Raw genomic sequence first — 23,080 nt, 5'->3', positions numbered from 1 at the left:
TGCACCTATGCATTGGTTTGATGTGAAAATCAGATGTCATCTTCCTTACATAACAATTATTCCTACTGAATAAATTTATTTTATGACTGTTTATGGTACACATATAAACTGTTATTGAGAATTACATAAATGCAATAAAAACCTTATATAGCAGTCACCAAAGAATAATGAAATCTGGTGGTGGTAATAATAACTCGCTGTGATAGAACTGTTTCTTTAATGACTTTGGATGTAGCACTAATTACATTAGAGGCATAATTCTCAGTTTTGGACTGGTTATTCAGGGCTCCACAGCTTGTAAAATTGAGTCATAAAAATATACTCTTCAAAAAAAGAAATGCAAAAGGCAAAATTTGAGACATAGTGTTAACAAGTTTATTCCGGGTAGTTCTGTATGACATGTGTGAAACTTTGCACATTCACTGCTGAACATCCAAAGTCTGCAAAGGCGAAGTCCACGCTCACTAGTTGAAGTTTAACGTCACTCAACGTCAATAATGAGTATTTCCGTGAGCATCAATAACTGCTTGGCATCTCCTGCCTGTGGAAGCTATGAGATGACAAATCACATCCTGTGGAATGGCTGTCCACTCAGCCTGCATAGCTGCTGCACGCTGAGGTAGAGTCTGTGGTTGAGGTTGTCGCCGTCGCAGACGTCAGTCCAACTCGTCCCAAAGTTGTTCGATGGGGTTTAAATCTGGTGATCTGGAGGGCCAGGGAAGAACGTTGATGTTGTGGTGTCTCAAGAAGACAGTGGTGAGTCGGGCTGTGTGAGGACAGGCGTTGTCATGTTGAAAAAACGTTGTTGACGTTCACCATGATGGGTTGCACATGGGGCCTAAGAATCTTGTCGACGGTTGCGTACGGTCTGATTGGAAATCCTACACAGCTCAGGTATGGTTGGAGCAGTAGACGTCGTAGTGGTGGTCCTATCCCGAAGGTGACGTAACCGGATATAGCGATCTTGTGCGGGCGTGGTCACACAGGGTCTGCCAGATCGTGGATGGTCACGAGTTAATCCATGTTGTTGGTGACGATTCCATAGCCTTGTGATGGTGCTTGGGTGGACATTCACAGCTCTGGCAACATCTGATCGAGATTCGCCTGCTTCCAAGCGACCAATGGCATTGTTGCGTTGTGCTTCAGTCAGTCTTGGCGTAACTATATTGCGTGTCGGTGGCTTAACACTGAGCTATAGAAACCGAGAACCTGTCACTTTTATAGGGATTTTGCACATGTTGCACTTGTAGAACATGCAGATCTCTCAAACATATTTATTGGACACGAATGCGTTTTGGCGAAAAATCCTATGTTTTCCTCCGTTTTCAAAGTGCACAACTTTTATTGTCATTTTTGTCTGACAATCAGTGCCTTAACACGTGTTACATCACATACTCTGAGCTTGTAACGTTATTACATATATTACTCTTTAAAATAACAAAAATATCCCTTTTGCGTTTCTTTTTTTGAAGAGTATATTAGCATGCTCTGCAATGAGGACCTGGGCAACATTCTAAACAGTAATCATGAATGAAGACAGAAACACACCCATGGAAAGAAATTTTAGTACCCCGTATATTGTGCTAGAATGTTATACAAGTGCTTTATACAGAGTAGGAGTTCCATTCATAGAAATTAGAAGTCTAGTCTCACCTGTTACGGAGTTGCAACTACTGTTTTGTACGCGTTTGCTAGTCTTTTCACGCGTGTCAAAATTTAACATTTACATTATGCAAGCAGTTAAGAAACTAAATTTCACAACAGAAACAAATGACTGTAGAATCCAAAGATCAGATGTACTATTTTTTCAGTAAGTATAATGGTCTTTCAGTGATGAAAAATTCTAATGCCTTAAAGACATTTTTGGCCTTCATGACAATATTATGTCTTGTGTGTTTGAGAGACAGTTTGATTAAGAAACCCAGAGCAATAAAATTTCTGTAAACTTTTGTGCTATGCCCTAATTCCTGCTATTTTTGACCAATCATGTGGTATTCTGAAATCTATTAGTGGATGATTAGCAAAGGGCTTATTCATTTCTACAGGAACAATTATAAATTTAGTGTGAAATGTGCAGAACACTTAAGGGCTGTTCATAATAATAGATCACTTAGAGCATTTTCATAATCATTCTCTTCTCGATATACTTTGTAGAATATTATGCCACTGTTTTTGTTACATCATAACTGGTTATTATCCCTCTCCTACTTGTCCCTGTAATGACTGTTTCTCTCTTTTTCCTCTTCATACAAATGGTCCTGTTGGTTTGTTTGTTTTTCTCTTACATTCTTTTTCAAATCATCAACATTTGGTTCTCTTCATTTTATAAAATTTTTAACTTGGGAGAGTTTTGCATAATTTGGAGAACTTTTATTGAATATCTTTCTGATGTTTCACAGGTAAATTCTTATTTTTAAGTACAAAGTCCTTTTGCAACAAAGTGGTAATATCTACGAAATGTAAATGAACCTAAAAAGAAATCCTTTCATTTATTATTTATTTTGCTTAGCAAAGAACATTAATTTAAGTCTAACTCATCACCATTCAAGCTGTTTTAGAGCCATTTGCATGTTTTTTATATATATAACTAATTTAATGAGTTTGCTTATTACAAATTAAAATTTATGAATGAATAATTAGCAACTGTTTCAGGACATGAACTGATTGTTATAAAATTAGTGATAGCATACATTTTATGATTTTTCCATCTCTCCATCAAGTGTTTGATATTTGAAATTACTATATAGTAATGGGTCATATGGGAACAATAGATGACACTGACAAACATTTCTATCCATTATTTGTTTTGATTAGTAAAGGATACTATTTTAAAAGGGAACAAAAAGATACTTTCATACCATGCTTTAGAAATAAAAATCATATATGTATGCAAAAACGGCTCGTTTGGATTGAGAAAATATTTTACGCAGAATGTTTCGACCTTCTTCGGTCATCGTCAGGTACACAAAGAAAGAAAGAGGTAACTGACCAGAAGCTGACCACATGTTTGGAAAGGGTTGTGTAACTGAGTGTCGGAATGTAGAGGGCGGTGTTAGATGTTTGAATATATAATTTTATTTTATTATATTTAATATAGATATAAAGGCATTCCTTTATATTGGTTTATTTTGGGTTTAAGTTGTTGTATAAGTAAGGCTTCTTTAATTTTGCATTTGTTTATATAGTATTTGAATGTTTTCTATGGTTATGTTGAGTTTATTTGACTTGCAGTGTTCAAAAACGTGAGAAGGTGACTTTGTATGTTCATTGAATCTGGTTTCCATTTTTCTACTTGTTTCTCCAATACAGAAGTCGTGGCAGTTATCACATTGTATTTTATAAATAATGTTGGTGTGGTGTTTGTCAGTGTAGTTTTTACATAGTATAGACCTCAGTTTTGTGCCTGGTTTTTGAATAAATTTGGTATTAACTGGAATGTCATATTTTGTTACTAGTTTTTGCCAAATGTTGGTTATTTGTCTGCTGATGTCGGGAATATATGGTATGCAGCAGTATATGGTTTCGTGATTTTTTGATTCGTGAGAAAAATTCTGTCTAGGTGTGTACGTATAATGTTTTCTATGGTTTGTGGAGGAAACTTATTGATGTTGATGAAGTATTGTTTTATTTTGTCTAATTCATCGTTAATTTTATCTGGTGAGCATAGTTTTATGGTTGTGTTTGTTTGGTTTGTTAGTATGTTCAGTTTATGTTTTGTTTCATGTGCTGAGTCCCAAGGATTGTATAGTCCAGTATGGGTGATTTTTCAGTGGATTTCTGTTTTGAAAAAAAACTAAAAAAACTAAGATGCAAGCAAGAGAAAAGACACCAACACAACAAACCGTTGACTAACCTCATAATTAACAGATCTGACCAACAATTAAACACAGACGAGATACAACTACTAAACAAAGGACTCAACTTTGCAATAGCACCTAGGTACATTCCAACCATAGAAATCAAAACATGTTTAAAAGATCTAGCCAGGAGACTTGTGATACTTTCTACAGAAAACAAACCAACAGAAAGAAGACAACTTAGATAATTTTATTGACATCCAACAGTCAAACTTCCCAGGTAAAATTAAAAATTTATATTTTCCAGAAACACCTAAAAACTTCTTGAACGATTTTTTCAAAGAATTTTCTCACCAAACCATCAACATAATTTCACAAAACAGAAAGCTAAAAAACAATCTTACAAAAAGAGACATTAATTCCATTAAAAACCTAAAACAAGACAAAAACATAAAAATTCTAAAAGCAGATAAAGGTAATGCTATAGTCATAATGAACACGAATGAATACATCCAAAAAATGAAGAACATCCTATCAGACACGAACAAATGTAAACCAATACACACAACTCCAACAAAGACACACGACACGCAACTAAACAAATTACTACTAAAAATGAAAAAAGCCAACACAATTTCACAAACACTTTATTCCTACTTACGTAAAACCGACTCATGCACACCACAAATATACTGCATCCCCAAACCTCATAAACCAGATTGTCCACTCCGACCAATAATGTCCACATATGAATCATTTAATTACAATCTTGGTAAATACATAGCATGGGCATTCTCCAAATATGTAACATCAGCCAGCTCATTCATTAAAGACTCCTTTAATTTCAAATCTAACCTTGATCAACTTAATCATAAAGCTTTAGTGGCCAGTTTCGATGTCATATCCCTCTTTACAGAAGTTCCAACCACTGAAGCCTGTGAGATAGCCTTAGAACTCTATATCCGAGACCCTAACCCAACCATAGAAATTCCCAGTAACCAGTTAGCAACCCTCATAGAATTCACCACGATAAAGACAAACTTCATGTTCAACAACCAAAACTATATACAAACAAATGGCCTAAGCATGGGCAACCCAGTATCACCAGTTCTAGAATATTTTTATGACACAAGTTAAAACACAAGCAATTAACACAGCATTACATCCACCACTATACTGGTACAGATATGTAGATGACACGGTTGCAGGATTCAGATCTGCAGAACACATACTTAATTTTTTCAATCACATTAACTCCATACATCCCAGCATTAACTTCACATGTGAACAGGAAAAAAGCAATCAAATATCATTTCTTAACTTCAAAATTACAAGAACCGACACACAATTCAAAACAGAAATCCACTGAAAAATCACCCATACTGGACAATAAATTCCTTGGGACTCAGCACATGAAACAAAACAAAAACTTAACATACTAAGAAACCAAACAAACACAACCATAAAACTATGCTCAGCAGATAAAATTAACGATGAATTAGACAAAATAAAACAATACTTCATCAACATCAATAAGTTTCCTCCACAAACCGTAAAAAACACTATACGTACACACCTAGACAGAAATCAAAATCAACCAACAAAAGTAAATTTTTCTCACGGATCAAAAAATCACGAAACCATATATTGCTGCACACCATATATTCCCGACATCAGCAGACAAATAACCAACACTTGGCAAAAACTAGTAACAAAATATGACATTCCAGTTAATACCAAATTTATTCAAAAACCAGGCACAAAACTGAGGTCTATACTATGTAAAAACTACACTGACAAACACCACACCAACATTATTTATAAAATACAATGTGATAACTGCCACGACTTCTGTATTGGAGAAACAAGTAGAAAAATGGAAACCAGATTCAATGAACATAAAAAGTCACCTTCACACGTTTTTGAACACTGCAAGTCAAATAAACACAACATAACCATAGAAAACACTCAAATACTATATAAAGAAACAAACATAAACAAATGCAAAATTAAAGAAGCCTTACTTATACAACAACTTAAACCCAAAATAAACCAATATAAAGGAATGCCTTTATATCTATATTAAATATAATAAAATAAAATTATATATTCAAACATCTAACACCGCCCTCTACATTCCGACACTCAGTTACACAACCCCTTCCAAACATGTGGTCAGCTTCCGGTCAGTTACCTCTTTCTTTCTTTGTGAACCTGATGATGACCGAAGAAGGTCGAAATGTTGTTTGCTCTTCTACGTAAAATATTTTCTCAACCCAAACGGGCCGTTTTTGCATATATATTTCTCTACAAGTGGGTTTTCTCGACATCACTGAAAGATCATATATGAATCCAAATCATTTGAGTGGTCTGACCCATTTTATTTTTCCACAAAATATCTAATTACAATAAAGCAAATTGAGATATGTTAATATCTTTAGTTTCCTTCTGATTTATGTGACATCTGTCATTTAATTCAGTGATCTTTCTGAAAACTCCCTGAAAATGTCACAAATAGATTGTTTCTCTCAATAAATGAACAGCTGAGAACAAGCACCAAGGAGAGAAGTCATGTGACCAATGTAAAAATAAAGAGCATAAATCATCCACAATAGCCTATCCAGATCTGAATGAGGGTAAAGGTGAAAATAGAAGGAAGTAAGATGTACTCTGAAAACTACAGAGTACATTTTAGAATGAGCTATAGAATTCACCCTAAATATCCATTTTTTACAGTACCAGCTAGCTCCTTAAAAAACAAAAGTTAAACATGAGCCCTGTACACCCATACCCTCATGGGCATAAGTAAACTTTTCAGAGAATGTCAACAGATTAGTTAGGCAAGATTTCTTTTCCTGGTAAAAACATGCTGGCTATCAAACAAAAGTTTAAGCTTTAAACTTATTAAATGATTATGCAAGGCATCGTTTATCAGATTTTCAAAACTATTACATTCAGTAATGTAAGACATAAATTTATAATAACTGAAACAATTTTATCATCTTCCTTTAAAAGAGAAGTAACATTAACTTCAAATTTTCTGGTATGTTACAACTGTTCATATTTCTAATCCTTAAACTCTTCCAAAAACCCTTGGGTAAATATTGTCTTGCAGGCTTTAGTACTTTTCTTTGCTATGTTTCACATAGGCTAAGTGCATTATATCTAATATTTAACCATCAAAGTAACCGTGATTACTCACGAAGTTAGTCATTCTTTAAAATTCGGTATTCTGTATATCTTCAAACAATCTGCCAAAGTCAGATTTTTTTATTCAAAGTATCTCCATCAATATATGGAGTTAAACTCATCAAAAGTGTTCACTACTATGAGTTTATCCTCAGTTTTTGTTTGAGTTTATGAGCTTTAAACTCATAACAGTATTCAAGTTCCTACTTAAATTTTATCTCCTTCTGACCAACTCTCACTAATATTCTTATCATGTAAGTTTTAAATCACTTGGAGAATGTCTAGTTGATGTTGCAATTTACATAAAATACTGGCTACTTCCTAACCTAACCTAAAATGTTCCCAAACTTTTACACTTTAGCTACTTCTGTAATAATAAATGAGAAGTAGAATGAAAAACATAAAATAATGCACTCATCTCGGTCTTCTTTTCCTTTGCTGTTAATGACAACCATCTTTTTTTTATGTTAATGATAATACTGCACTAAACAATTTTTTTATATAAATGAATAATGCACCAAAGACTACATAATAATAACATATGAAAACAGATAATTTCCCATAACTATCACAACTGTTCAGGCTTTCTCACTATGTGACAAAAGTCATTACAAATTGAGCTAAGCTCATCAATGTGTTTCTTATGGAAATAAAGCTTGAATTCAAAGTGAAATTGACAATTCTTTGTACAAAAACAAAGTAATATAATAGGTCATTTGATAAATGGAAATCTTGTCTTTTTATTGGTTACAAATAATATAGAATTAAAAGTCTAAGAAATATTAGCAATCACTGAAAGATGTGACAAGTGGACATGGCAAAGCGGTCATCTGATTTTCTCTCTCATGGTTCTGTAACTAACAAGATTGAACACCAGTAAAATTCTCTGTTTGATGATAACAATATTATAAAAAATAATTTACTTCAAATTTTGTACGTCTTTCATACTGTTTACAGAGAAAATGTCACAATTCTCATACTAGGGTAAAATTCATGATTTTAATGTTGCTTAATGTATAAATTCTCAGCAGCTATCAAATAACTGGAACAGTAATTTAAGCTTTCAAGTTAAAACAAATTATTATTATTTAGCTAATACTACTGAAAAGTATTTCAATCTAATGTATAACAGCTTTATTATTATATAACTCAGTACTGGTGCAGTAACCTAAAAACTACAAAAAAATTTATAATTTAGTTATGCTTAGATGTACCTGTAGAAAAAGGATTTAGAAGTGTCCAATCCCAACTAAACTAAAATACATAAAAATTACACTTCTAGACATTACATATAGTGAAATAATACTCATCTTCAAAAAAACACCATAGCCTACAACTGATAATATGGCTTTCTCTTGGAGTGCATTAATAGAGAAAAATTTTAGAAAAATCAAAACACTATAAACATTAAATTAAATAAAAAAAAACGATAAAGTATTAATACATTTCTCTGAGCAATGGTTACAGAGGTATATGAGGTCTGTTAAAAAAATATGTGGACTGTTTGAATTGCGCGGCTCCAGTTGGTTCCAGGGGAATCCGCTTGGTGTCACTAGGTTCGCACAGATCAGCTGATTACGACGCCATTTCCCGATTGCAGATATCTTCTACGTGGTTTTAAGTGAAGTGCGATTTTTTCGTTTGGCGGATTTCAGAATGAATGACCTGAAGGAGCAACGACTTGCTGTGAAATTTTGTGTTAAACTTGGAAAATCTGCAACTGAAACGTTTGCTATGCTTAACACGGCTTACAGTGATGTTGCTATGAAGCGTACGGCATGTTTCAAGTGGCATGAATGTTTTAAGGATGGCCGACAGTCCACTAAAGATGATGAGCGTCCTGGACGTTCTTCCACGTCAACTGATGACCCACACATCGACAAAATCAACACCTTGGTGCGGGCAAATCAACGTCTAACTGTCAGGGAGCTTGCTGAAGAGTGTGGGATATCAGTTGGATCTTGTTACGAGATTTTGACTGAAAAATTGAAGATGCACCATGTTGCTGCAAAATTTGTGCCTCAGAACTTGTGAGTTTTTGGCCAAACACTCGATCACTGTTCTTCCCCACCCCCCCTACTCACCTGACCTTGCTCTTTGCAATTTTTTCTTGTTCTCCAAACTCAAAAGACCCTTGAAAGGAAGAAGATTTGAGACGATTCCCGAGATTAAGGCAAATGCGACGAAGGAGCTGGAGGACATTACAAAAGAAGCATACCAGGACTGTTTCAACAAGTGGAAACACCGTTGGGATAAGTGTGTGCGTTGGGGAGGAGAGTACTATGAAGGGGTCCCAGAGCTGTAACTTCTAAATAAAGTACATTTTGTTTTATGACGTCAGTCCGCGTATTTTTTGAACAGCCCTCGTACATGTACTTACAGCAGTTATCAGAAAATTTATATCTCTAGCTTTGTGATAGTTATTGCTTCAATTCTAATACCTCACCTGATGATTCCAGATAAAGTTGATAAAATAGTGAATAAAACAAAACAAATGCTTTACTGTACAACCAATAAAAATAATTTAACTGTTCAATACTGAGTATTTGTGTCTGTGTATATTAAAACTGTGCATAAACAATATTATTAGTAAAAACCTGGTTGACTGATAGATTGTGAGACTTTTGCCCACATAATATTTTAAGTTCATTCACAGTTCCAAAAATATCAGTTAGTTGTTGCCTCAAAGTTTCTTCCCTTTTACTTTCATATTTTACTCTTTTAATAGACTGGAATGTTGTATGTATGATGTTTTGAGAGATCTTCCACTCACACAGCAATCCTAAATTTAGTGCGAGTAAAGTAATTCTAAACACAACATAAATAATGTAGCAATTTGAATTATAATATACAATTTGATACCAAACTTATTGACATAAAATCATAAAACAGTAGTTCAATAAAATGTTGACCACAAGCCAGCAAACACTATGACCTAGCCTTTGACACAGTCTAGTCTTATTCTTTTGATTTTTTTCCTCATTGACTGTTATTGATAAGAGACAGAATTTAATAACAGTTATAAAACACAATGACAATAATGATGGATTTGTAAAATGCAACCAGTACAGTACTGAATATTCACTAGTAATTATAATATAATTGGTAATTATAACAATTGTGTATTTTCAACCATTCTTAACAATTATGGAACTACAAGTACTATTTATTCATTGCAAAACTTTTTACTGAACAGGAATGCACACTTACTGTAAGTGTGGTATCAGGCTTAATAAGAAGACTTCTGTGAAACTTATAAATGGTTTCTTCTTCACCCGCATGTCGCACCAACTGCCAACTACCAAGTGCTACTTCCTAGTAGTTATAAAAAGAAAATAAATTAATATTGCATCCACCTATGTTACTTGAAAATGCTAGAAACATTACACCTTATTCACTCAGGATAGTCATGTTACATGTTCATTCTACTGAAAACAAAATGATTATTTTTGATACCATACACAATATCAGAAATTTCCTGACAACTGTCTGAATATGTGCCATTATTAGTCACAGTTAATTCTGAAGTCCATTTACTTGCATGAATCTATAAAATTTATAAATGTGAATGGTGTTAACCATACAAAAGATCCCATCTTTTGAAAAAGAAACCAACTAAAAACTTAGTGATGGTGAATGAAGATTGCTGCTGGCATACCATCTTGGTTAACTTTATATACAAGTAACAAATGAAAATGTCTTCTACATACTCCCCCCCCCAAAAAAAAAAACAAACAACTAAAAACATATTATTTACTAGTCATATGAATGATCCATTACAGCAAAAATGAACATAAGCTAGTGAAGAGGCTTCAGAAATGAAGATAAGGTTTTAATTAGTAACAAGAAGATTGCTGGTAACTCATTAAATTTTTTAGGGTTCATTCCAGACCAACAAAGACAATTATTTCTTTCTCCATAGGACTGGCCAAGTTTGTGACTACAAAATGATCTTTATAATTTCTGTGCTATAACTTCTAATATATTTTGTGTATCTTCAAAAATTTTGCAAGCTTTCATTAATCATTAAATCTTTTGTGAACAATAAATAAGAATGTTTAATAAAGTATTTTGATGAAACATTTCTTGAGAAATACGTGAAATAAAAATGCTGAATGATGTTTGTACAAAGTAATTTTTATTTTAAGATTAAAAAATGTTTTTCTGTAAACCTTACTGAATAAATTTCAAACACTTTTTTTTCAGTAAAACTTCATATTTTACCTGTTATTTTCTATAATCTAACTTTATATGAAGCTGGTCAAACTGACCAACCTTGTAACCACCATAAAAAAACACCAAAATAAAACTAAATTACCCTTTTTTATTTATAAAATAATGATTTCAAAATGTATATTGAAATTACATTTGTTTATCCTAAATAACTTTAAACTCATATTAGTATATGTCTGTTCATACTTATATTTCATTGTGTTATTGCTCTTTTAAACCTTTACCAATAAGCTTGGAATACTATACAAGTTCCTAAGCACATTTAAGAACTTACACTACAACTTTTGATACAGAATGTGTACCTTCACAAAATTTGGTAGACTTTTAGTAAAGATTATAAGTTTTTGTATCACATAAAAAAGATTTTTTTTATGAAATAATTTTAATAAAGATTTGTTTGTAAAAATATCATTTGTTTTATTACTAGTCTGAGTCCAAAGTGATTTTATGTTGATTAGAAAAATTATTTTTGTTCCCAAAATCTCAAATATTATTTATGTAATGTGTAAAACCTCCTAAGTACATTCCAAATATTTGTTTTCAGTAAGACTTCATATTTTCTGTTATTTTCTATACTCTAGCTATGTGGAGTCTGCCAAGTGACAAACCTCATAACCATCATAAAAAAAAAAAAGAAAAACATAAATTATACTTTTTGTGCCAGAATGGCTATGTATTATACCACAAAAATACAAATGTTGACTGTAAAAAGTGGTATCAAAAGTTACAGTGTAAAAGTACAGATGAACTTGTATATATTATACTAAGCCTGTAGCAAAAAGGTTAAGCTTGTCAATATGTTACCCTTGGGAATACAGTTAGAACTAAAAGCAAAATAGACAATCTTCTGTGCAGAAAATAATGTAATGTCATTTGTTAGATTAAAACTTTGGCTTTCTTTTGGTTATAAATAATGCAGTATTAAGTGTCAGAAAGAAGTATTGACAATTTTGTGAAAGAGAGAATATGACAGCTGGATGTGGCAAGAGGGTCTTATTTCTGGCTCTGCAATTAAATAAGATTGAAAATCATAAAACGTATGCCTTGCCTGAGCAATGACAATATTATAATAACCAATTTCATTAAATTTCTTACCTCCTGGAAGGATAGAGTAAATAAATTACATAAGGGGGATGCCTAGAGAGAAAGTCACAATTCTCATATTAGAGGAAATTGAGGATGTGTTTTTTAATACTACTACATAGAATTAAGAATTCAAAATGCATATACTATTGACACTTGGATGATTAGCTACATTTTGATTTCAAATTTATTTGTATATCATGATGAAAAGTAGTTCAATTAATTTTTGCATGTAACTTAATAAAGCCATGCAAGATATACAAAAAAAATGCACAAAGATAAAATGTTAGTTTTTTATTACTGTTCCAAAAGTAAAGCCAAAATATTTGGTCTCCCATCTTGTAGCAGCTATGTTCCATATTTAACTACCATTTCTTCAGATTGTTTACTGATTTTAGGAAATAACAGACTACAGTTTTGAACTGTTTACATGTAAGTATAGAGCATCTGTACATTAGGCATGAATATTCAACAGTATTAGAATTAAGTATAGATAAAAACATGATGTCATCCAAAGCCAGTGGCCTAAGTAACTCACATTTACTTTTCCTAACCATTTTGAAAATTAGGACTTCACTTAATAATTTAAAATAAAATTCCCTCCAGCTTTGTTCATCACAATATTTTTCATTCTTTAAGAGTTCAATTTATTTTTTAGTTTGAGTTCAGATATGAATAAAAATAAATCCTGAACATCAAGGTTTGAACTGATAAGGAATGTGTTAACTTTTGAAACAAATATGCATCTCTTCACACAGAATAGTTAGAATCTCACACTGAGATGATGAAGGGATGAATGCAGAGACTATATAAATAAGCTCTTTCCAGAAAGCATACAAAATAATCCCTTGGAATGTGACACCTAATGGCAAGGGCTTCATAGGAGTAAACCTATGGAAGAGTACATTTCACCTTATCCTGGATATATCCTTTGCCCATGTAAGAGAATGTTAAAAGCAAAAACTGTAACTATGTTCTATGGACAAGAGAAAAAGGTAGATGACCCTCCAAATACTCTCACACAAGTTGTCTGACAGCAAGTATGTGTAATGAGGCTAGAACTCATTCAGGCCATACCTCATGTGCTCACCTTCTTTACCATCAGGCTCTAAAGGTAAAAACAAATTATGGGAGAAGGCTGTTTGAGATAAGTATCCATGTTCACTTCTACCATCAGTTTCTATAGGCATTATGCCTGCTGCAGGAGAAGGAAACTATACAGAATCATGTTTGTTTAGATACTTACAAAAACCTCTACTCTCTTGTAAGTACTATGGGACACATACCTGCTGTGGAAGTATAGTATGTGAGAACGGTGCCTATGGTGTTTGCACCTCAACTCTACCTTCAGTCTCTGTGGGCCACACCAATGGCAGGTGGAGGGTACCACACTATATACACCTCTACTCAACCATCAGTTTCTAAGAGCTGTGTGCCAGCTGAGGGAATGGATTTTTATTTTACCTGTATGATGTGGAATTTACCAGTAATAATGTTCACCTAAACTTTACTGAACAGACTTTGGCTGCAGGAAGAGTATTTGTAACATAAAAATATATAAAGAATTGGTATAGTAAGTTGTACCATCACTTGAACCAGCACTACACCTTGGTGTCACTCCAGCCCCACTTCCCATTTTAGAAGGACCCCTTGTTCTAACTTGTTTTATCATTTTGTAGACTAATTGTAATGAGAAGATCTAAGAATCTACAGCAGGTTCACAACACTGTTTATGAGAAAATGTAACTAAAATCATGAAAAACTGAAGTATTTATAAAAGCCAGTGTTAAAATTAGAATCTGAGATATTTGAACAGGTCTCATCGAGTGTGTTCTAAAAACATATAGCTTTACATATTGTTCTGAAACATCTAATAAAAAATGTAACAAATTAACAACATTTTCAAGAAAGAAATTTTGTTTTGTCTGTTCCCTGTATGTATATGTACACAGACATTCCACTTCACCATTAGGTGAAAACTCTCATTTCCATGTCTACAGAATGTAAAGGCTGTGGATAAGTAATATAACATGTAAACAGAATAAGCACGCTAATGGTTAATACAAAGAGTAATTATGATATTTCACATACATACAAGTCACGGTTCCTGTCCAAGGAAACTAGCTAGAAAGATCAAGATTTAATACGACTACAAACATCTCTGTCATTAGGTAGGTACAGCATTAGAGAACTCAGTATTATCAATAAACTAGACACAATCTGTAAAACATTTGAATTTTCCATATTTTATAATTTTCTTGCACAACATCTAAGCTAGACTTTCTTGCAGGCATTAAGTATTAAACCAATATATCCTGCTCTATTTGAAAAGCATTTAAGCAGTCACACAAACTCATGTAGATGTAACTTCATTTAATATAACTAAACATAAAGTGAACAATAAGATATAGTAATGATGTTTATGGTACTGTACAGAGTATGAAATAGATATAAGTGTTCATTTGCTAGCATGGTTTTATGTGTTAAAAAAAATAAAATTACACACACATAAATAAAACCATAGTAAAGGAAAAAGTAGCTAACAGGTGTTGATAGCAGTCTATTAAATGAACCAATGCTATGTTACTGCAAAGTAAAGTAAATGTGAAGTTGTAATAAAGGCAAACTTAGTTAAATATGTTTGTTTGTTTGTTTTGAATTTCATGCAAAGCTACTCGAGGGCTATCTGCACTAGTTAAATATGTAGAAATGTCTTGATGCATGTTCACAAAGTGATAAGCATATGGTCTTGAAAGAATTGTGCATGCTTATTTTAGAGCTAAATAAGTCATGAAAGCCAACACAAATTATTTATTAATATAAAATCCTCAAAGCCAAGGTACTTCATTTGTCCATTATACTCCAACTATAGAGCTGCCTCTACACCCACGTTTGTCAAATGTTCATCAAATGTTTGAGAGGTTATAAAGTTCTGTTTTCAGATACATCATATGACTTAAGAACTCCCAACTTTAAAAGTATACGACCAAAATTCATATGACTGGATTTTAAATTAAGCCTGAAAAAAGCTCTGAGCTTTCTTGTGACCAAGATAGATTAAAAGACAGTGATTTTCATTAAAAAAAAACAGACTTAAACCTATTCCCAGGTGTTCTGTCAATATATATTCCAATCATTAAAAACTCCATTAAAATAAGTACAGTCAATATTGAAATGTTTCTGCTTTTTACATGGTTTAATTTTCAACATTGAACAATGTATTCACCTTTGATCCTTTGTTGTGTATTTTTACAAATTTTCCTTCCTGGTTATGTTCTGTGATTTCAATATCACCTTTAGCAGATCCCGACACACTGAAGTCACTACTGCTCTTATGCTCTGACTGTTGTACAATGGTGCGTTTCCGTTTGGTTCCTCTCACAGGCGTGCGACGAACAGGAGTGCTTCTGGACTTTTCCACATTAATCACAGATTTTTCATGCGAGATGTTTAATCTGAATACACAAATTGAAAAGACAAATGCGTCACTTTTTCGGCTTCATTAAAAGTTCAAACTTTAAGTAATTTGTAACCTTATTACTAATATTTGCCACCAACTGCTTTCTTATTAAGTTTACTTTTATATAAAACTTTTAACGATTACATTTATTTATATAAAGGAGTTAAACAATTTTCTGTTTATAACCCATAAGCAAAGTAAGGTGCTGCTCTCCCTTTGGGATTTTTCAATACTATGTGGTTTTCAATAACTTGGTATGTAAGGGACAGAAACCATTTGTTTGTCAATTTTAAACAGTAGTTTTTGGTTGTTACAGAATTGTCTGAGAATCCTATCAGTCAGTACTGATAGAAAAATGGAACAAGTCGTGAAAATCAGCACACGTTTTTATTATATAATTTGAAATTATATAATTGTAAAAATATCAAACAAAAGTACATTGTCACTATTTGCTTACAGGTAATGCACATACATGAAAGCATAGTAAATAAATACAACTCCAAAAAATGGCCAGTTTGTGAACCACTAATTGTTGGTTACACAGCCATATTTTGTACATGTTAAGCAATATAAATCAAAAACTTTAAACACTGTAAAAAAAGGGGGGGATTTGAATAAAAGAACAGCAGCAAAATTAATCACCTAGAGGTGCATGTACATTGTGACTACAAAGGTATGTGTGTATATATAGAGGTGCATGTACATTCTGACCACAAAGGTATGTGTATATATATTTTACCTAAGCCTAATATGTTGTTTTTAATTATCTTGCTACATATTTGGGCAGTAAAAAATAAAAAAATACAATATCAAAAATTGAACAAATCCTGTTGAAACATAGTCTAAAGACTGATATTATGCATGTTAAAACTTTAATTTATATAAAGTACAGAATAATGTTTTGATCTTGTAGATCATCTTCAGTTGCAAATTCTCTTTGTTAACCTGAAGATCACCTAAACATTGTTCTGTACTTTACTATAATCAAAGTTTTAATACCCATACTAGCAGTCTTTAGAATACATTTTTACTTCAACTGTGTTTCTCATCATCATTAAAACTGTTGAATATAGTGATGTGTGTAAAGAGAAACATTATACAGACAGTAAATGGAACTGTACAAACATCAGTAATGATTACTATATTTATTTTGTGTTACAGAAACAACTAAAATGCCTGCTCAAGTGCATCTGCTTTTTGGGAATTGATTTGTAAAAATGCACAAACACCTACTAGTATTTAATTACTAAATCTACAAAAGCAAAAATGCAAAAGTTAGTTTGGCACATTGTAGTCATATTAATGAATTACTAGTTGTGCAATTCATCAATATTTACATTAGCAGAATGAAAAATATAACCTGTAAGACTTATGGAAACTAGACCTATACCCTCATCATAACCTGCAACTTCAATAACTTCCCAGTTTTACAGAATACCAACAAGCTCTTGAAGAATAACCTCACCACCACATAAGGTCCCAGTCCAACTTTCCTGCAGAATCAAATTTCCAATCATGTGCTTCTGGCTCAGAAATATCAAGATATAAAATGTGGGCACTTTTTTATACAAGTGTTTGATAATTATCCCTCAATACATGCATTTGAAGCACTGACCTACATGATGGGAGAAGGCTCAGGTCAATGGCATTATAGTTTGATAATAAACAATTACTGCCTGTCTGACATGTTGCTGACATTTCAGCACAATTAAACAACTCTTCAAACACTGGAATAAATTTCTAATCATTGTCCTTGATTATAAGATTTTAAATTACCTGACAAATAGACTTGTGATATCACAGCCTGAAAAAGCATTTAATTCAAGAAGGAAACCAAGAACAATTCACTGGATTTCTGGATGAGTACCTATGCCTATAGCCCTTCACCTGTTGCCAACTCCAATATCAAAGTACAGATTCTATTGAATATTACTGCCACAGTACAATATACTAAGAAACACATTTGTATCTTGTGATCTCACTATGATGTCATGCACTGAATGTGACTCAGCAGCATGTAAGTAGTGTAATACATTAGTTGTGTGCCTGCCTCTTGCTGTAATGATGACATCTGGTACTGGCTTTCTGTTGTAATTCCATTACAGCTGGAGTTCAGACTCCCTATTTTTATTACAAACAAACAATATTTTATGATCAATTAGTTTAGGAGAATAATCTTTCTGTGACTCAGTGAGAAGGAGATAAATGAGGTATTTATTCTTTCTATTGTTTGAAAGGAATGATTTCCAATCTTTGATCAATTTTGTTGGTGGCCCTTTAACCAAGCATGTTTGTGAAGAACCTCTTCTGCATCATTCATGGACTTTTATAAAGTTTTCTTTGTAACAATCTGTAACAAAGTCATTTCATAACTACCAAAAAACAGAACACCTTTTGTGCTAATTTTCCAAATGTAACAGGTAGACCTGCAAGTAACTGTATAAAGGTAGTCACAAATTATGGAGATTTTATCTTACATCAAAACATCTGTCTGGCAAATGTACATCCATCTCAAGGAGAAGAGTAGCTTTGTTAGTTTTGAAAGGCATGCCTTTAATAATCACTAATGACCAGAATAATGGTCCAAGTGGGTAGGATAAAACCTTCTCCATCTTTAGGCTATTACCTCTCTGAGAACATCATCACTCATACAAAGTTGTGTTGTCAGCTGTACTACCTTCTTTTGAGAAGACTTTAGTTAGATGGATTGTTGAAGATAAGTGAATGTTTGAAGAGATCTTTACAGAAGAACATGGGAAAAAATGGATTTGTTTAAAAGTCTTGTCTTCAGAGATTCTTCAAAATCATGTTTTCCAGTAACTTCTGCAGTAAGACTTTCAGTAATAGAATCTGGAATTCCGACTAACGATGAAAGACAAAGGCTTCTTGTATTTTACCTCAAATGGATTAATAAAATTGACAAGTGACTACTTTACTCTCAACTCCATTTCATCTCTGATGGCCTTATAATTTTGTCAGCAGACTTAAGAGATTCACTCATATCTGCTCATTCTATTGCTGCTGTAAACATAATTTGTTCTTCTTAGTATGCTGACAATTCCTGCTGATGTCAATAATGCCACCAGGATGAGGTAAACTGATCAATTCCATTAGGTACATAGTCAGATATCAAGCATAGCTGTGGTGATCCATGGTGAAAATTAGTGAACAAAAGTCCTGAAGACATGCCATATGCAAATCAAAATCATTCAGCTTTGTAACATTAAGAAATTTCAGCAGCAACCATATCCTATCCAAATAATGCATCCCAAACTGAGCCATCTTCTCTGATGCCCCATTTCTTGCATTTTCTTTAAATTCACTATATTTGCTGTATAAGACCTGAAAGTTTTTTGGTTTTTTTTATACTTGCATTGTCAAGATTTTCTACCAATTCCTTTACATCAATGCATATGTGATCTATTAACAGGGTCACATCTGCCATTTCTTCAAATGCTTGGAACAGTAGTCTTTCCTATGTTCTTTAAGATTTGGTGGACTCTCAACAATTTGCTGTAATATTTTTCAAACAATAATTTTTTGACTTACTGACACAAGTCCTTTACTCAACACTATGTTTTCAAAGCCTGTACCTCAGAAAAGCTTAACAAGTGCAGATCAATAAGAATACATCATGTGAAACATACCTAAGCAAATAATCTAATCATGATAAAACATATTACTTGGCAACAGCAAGATAAAAAATACTAACTGAATAATTCTGACCACCTTCTTTCACTATTCTATGTGATAATTTCAATACTTTTATACTGGGGGGTATATTCAACAGACTGTTTATTAATTATGCATCATTTCATTACGAAACAGTCTCTTGAATATACCTCCAGTACAAAAGTATTGAAGTAATTTAATGTAATATTATTCCAGACCATCATTAAATTATATTTCAGCAATACACACATCATAATACACCATGATATGCGAATATTACTTACAGGATTTCAGTACTTCAATGTCTCAGCAGTGGAATGTATTGATTTTACTGCCATAACATGCATACATTGCACATGCATCACAACAGCTATGAACTTATTTCCTGTCTCAAAGGTATAATTATAAACTGTACAAGTATGTACTCAATACACAATTTTTTGCAACTAATAGACTACTTGCCCTAACTCTTTAAAGCTACAATTTAAAAGTGGCAAGCAAGTTGATTTTAATCTCTTAAACCATCAACAATAAAAAACAACAACACAGTCTTACAAAATCCCTAGAAAGTGTTCCTTATTTGACCAATGGCCATTAAATGTAAGTAAAAACAAGCCCAATATATACACCAAAACTTAACCAGTATAACTAAAGATCATTAAAAAAAAACAACCTAAAATTATTTCTGGTTCCAATATCACAACAAGTTTGTTTGCCTTAACTGACTTACTTTAATCTTTTACATGCTGTGCATCACAAAAGAGTACTTAAAGTACCACAAGATCTACTTTTTAAATAACGAAAAGCTCAGTCACTTATAAATAAAAATAACAAAAGCAACCTAAAATGAATTCACCAATTAACTCAATATAAATAATGAAGAAATGGGGAAGAAAAAGTGTAAATACATGTACTATCAAATGATTTGAATTAGTTCAAACTAATTTGCAATAACACCATTCACATTCCGAGTATTAACATTAGTTAAATGCCAACAACTAACCTGAATACACTAAAATAAATAACTTCATTTCATGTAGTATATTTACAATTATAATTATAAATTACATAACCTTCAAAGTAGATTCAATACACTGAGCACTTCTACATTTCCACACTGGTTTGTTCTTACTTTATAACAAAAGCTTTTCTGGTAACCAGATTACTGTATATTTACAGTAGTCAATAAATGATGGTGATATACAGTAAGTTTTGACCTGAATATTTTCCTGTCCTACCAAGCCTTAGCTTGTTGCAAATTAACAAATTACCATGATAATAAATCTTAAGTACAACAAGTTCCAGCTCTGTGTTAGGTGTAAAAATGACTGTTCTTGCAAACAAATATCATTTCAATAAAATTTTAAAAATTCTAAATGTAAAAATATTTCCTTACATGCACCCAATTCTCTTTGTCATATTTATAATCAATCAAAAGCTCAGAATTTTTCCCATGGGTTTTCCAAGCCTACTAAAGGAATAAAATTCCAAAGGCAAGTGAAAATGTTGTTAGAAAAAAAAATATATACCCATATACAGTTTATTTGGTGATCCTGATAAATTACAATGGAATTTTGTGATATTAGTAGAGTAATTTGAGTACTTTATAATTTTTTTTAATTTTAAAATGCATATATCAAACTTAAAAAATGTTATTTTGTTTTTGTCTTCCATATGCAAAATTCAGTACATGCATAGTACAGTTAGTACAAACTTCTTTACAATCATAAGTGGTAGAGATAATTGTTTTCTATATTTTCTTTATTACTTTTCTGTGTTTTAGAAAAATAACTGAAATTTAAGAACTTATTGATAAATAGTAATAATACACACATATATTATAACCACAATTTGTCTAATTTATAAAATACTTATCTACTAAAACAAAGTCAATACATGTTATTTTGTAAAGGCAGGCTTTTTACAATTGTAGAATATGATAAGCACATGTATGTTGTTTAAATGCATCTTCTGCAATGTTAGACACAACTGAAAGGTCAACAAAATAAATTAATAATATATATATATGGATGCATAGTTATAAGACTTAAGCTATTTAGACTAAACATTTGTGGTCTTATAATTTGTAAGTCATTCCAAAATGAAGAAGTATAATTTATATCTATTTCGTTTTTTTTTTTTTTTCAGTGGTTACAAGGTCAGTATAATTGACTGAACCCACAGAAAGATACAATAGTGAAAATAACATACAAAATATATAGTGTCCCCCCCTCAAAAAAAGGTTAGACAATTATCTTTTAAGGTAAAAAGATTTTGTGTGTGAAATATGAAAATTTTCTGATGCATAAAATTAAAATTACTTTTTGCATGTTGGAGAGTCAAGATTAAAAAAATAAAATTCTTGAGCAAATCATTACTTATACAATCTTAAAACTTAAAAAAAACATCTAAAATTTTTGTACAATAGCCTTGTAATATTTTTAATAATCAGCAAAATTTTGTGAAGATACACATACTGCATAAAGAGTTATAGTTCGAAAATTATAACAAGTACAAAAGGGCTATAAGATCAGTCCCTGGGGCTAAGTTCACAGTGAGAGTTAAAGGTTAAACTGTAAGATAAAACATTTCATAAAATAGGTTAGCAATAGAAATTTGTGAATAGTTTGCAAGATTTCTTTATCTATTTAATACAATTATTTAATAAACTATAAAATATTATTGTAGAAATCAGTGTGGATGAGCAAAGCCTTTTTAAACCTGAGTGGCACCTCATGCACATTTGGGTTAAACAGACAAACCAAAAATTTTTCAGATACAGATATCCACTGAACTATTCACTAGGGAAAAGGTAGCCAACTAGAACCATCATTACCAGAAGTTTCATCCAGCTCTTTGAACACCAGTTGAAAACTTTTGAGTGTCATGCCTATAACTGAAAGTAACAAGCCCACTTAGCAACATAAAAAAAATCTTAAAAGTACACTAGTCTATAAAAACAGTTAATTTTTAACATTATAACCTGTTCTCCTCTCCTTCTAAGAGTTTACGATAAGCTGCGAGCTCAAGGTCAAGAGCAACCTTAATATCAAGCAAGTCACGGTAATCCGCAATCTGCTGTTCCATTTGTTCTTTCAATTTCTTTAGTTCATCCTCTTTTGCTTGCATTGCATTTTGATGCCAGTCTCGTTCTTGTTCCAGTAACTGTTCCAGATCCTTAATTCTGTTCTGGAGAGATATATTCTGTAAAGAAAAAAAGGAGACTACAATAAAATATCTACCAAGATTTACAAAACAATATTGTAAAATAAATATACAAACTTCAAGTTGATAAATTACTTACACATAAAAACATTAATCCATACATTAAACGTTCAACTAATAAAATGCAAAATATGCTCGTATTTGCATAAAATTCTCTGTACAGCCCATTGTGCTTATTTACCTTATTATTAAAGAGCAGTAAATTTTTTTCTGATAAAATCCTACTTTGTGCAAAAAAATAGTATAAATATGTAGTTTTCTTTACTACACCCATTTACAACCTTTTCTACACTAAATAAACTTGTTTGTATCTGAAAAGTAACAAAAATGTTCATTTTCTAATGAATTAACCCAGAGATTACATCTCATATTACTGACTTAAACTGTGTACAGGTTTATTAAATTTAGGAGTGATCAACAA

The 23,080-nt window shown here is 32.1% G+C and overlaps 1 protein-coding gene across 1 annotated transcript in view; it reads right to left on the bottom strand.

The window, feature by feature from the left end:
- LOC143240513 (lamin Dm0-like) overlaps positions 1-23,080 on the bottom strand; it is an 88,368-nt gene that overhangs the window by 15,993 nt on the left and 49,295 nt on the right. The window contains exons 7-9 of the mRNA XM_076483047.1: positions 22,418-22,638; positions 15,529-15,757; positions 10,197-10,301 (exon numbers count right to left, since the gene is read on the bottom strand). Coding sequence (XP_076339162.1) covers positions 10,197-10,301; positions 15,529-15,757; positions 22,418-22,638 — 555 coding nt within the window. The remainder of the gene's footprint in view (positions 1-10,196; positions 10,302-15,528; positions 15,758-22,417; positions 22,639-23,080) is intronic.

This window comes from Tachypleus tridentatus, chromosome 13 (assembly GCF_004210375.1).
Source record: "Tachypleus tridentatus isolate NWPU-2018 chromosome 13, ASM421037v1, whole genome shotgun sequence".
Lineage (NCBI taxonomy): Eukaryota > Metazoa > Arthropoda > Merostomata > Xiphosura > Limulidae > Tachypleus > Tachypleus tridentatus.
The sequence above is the reverse complement of the archived record's forward strand: the minus strand, read 5'-3'. Positions and strand labels throughout refer to the sequence as shown.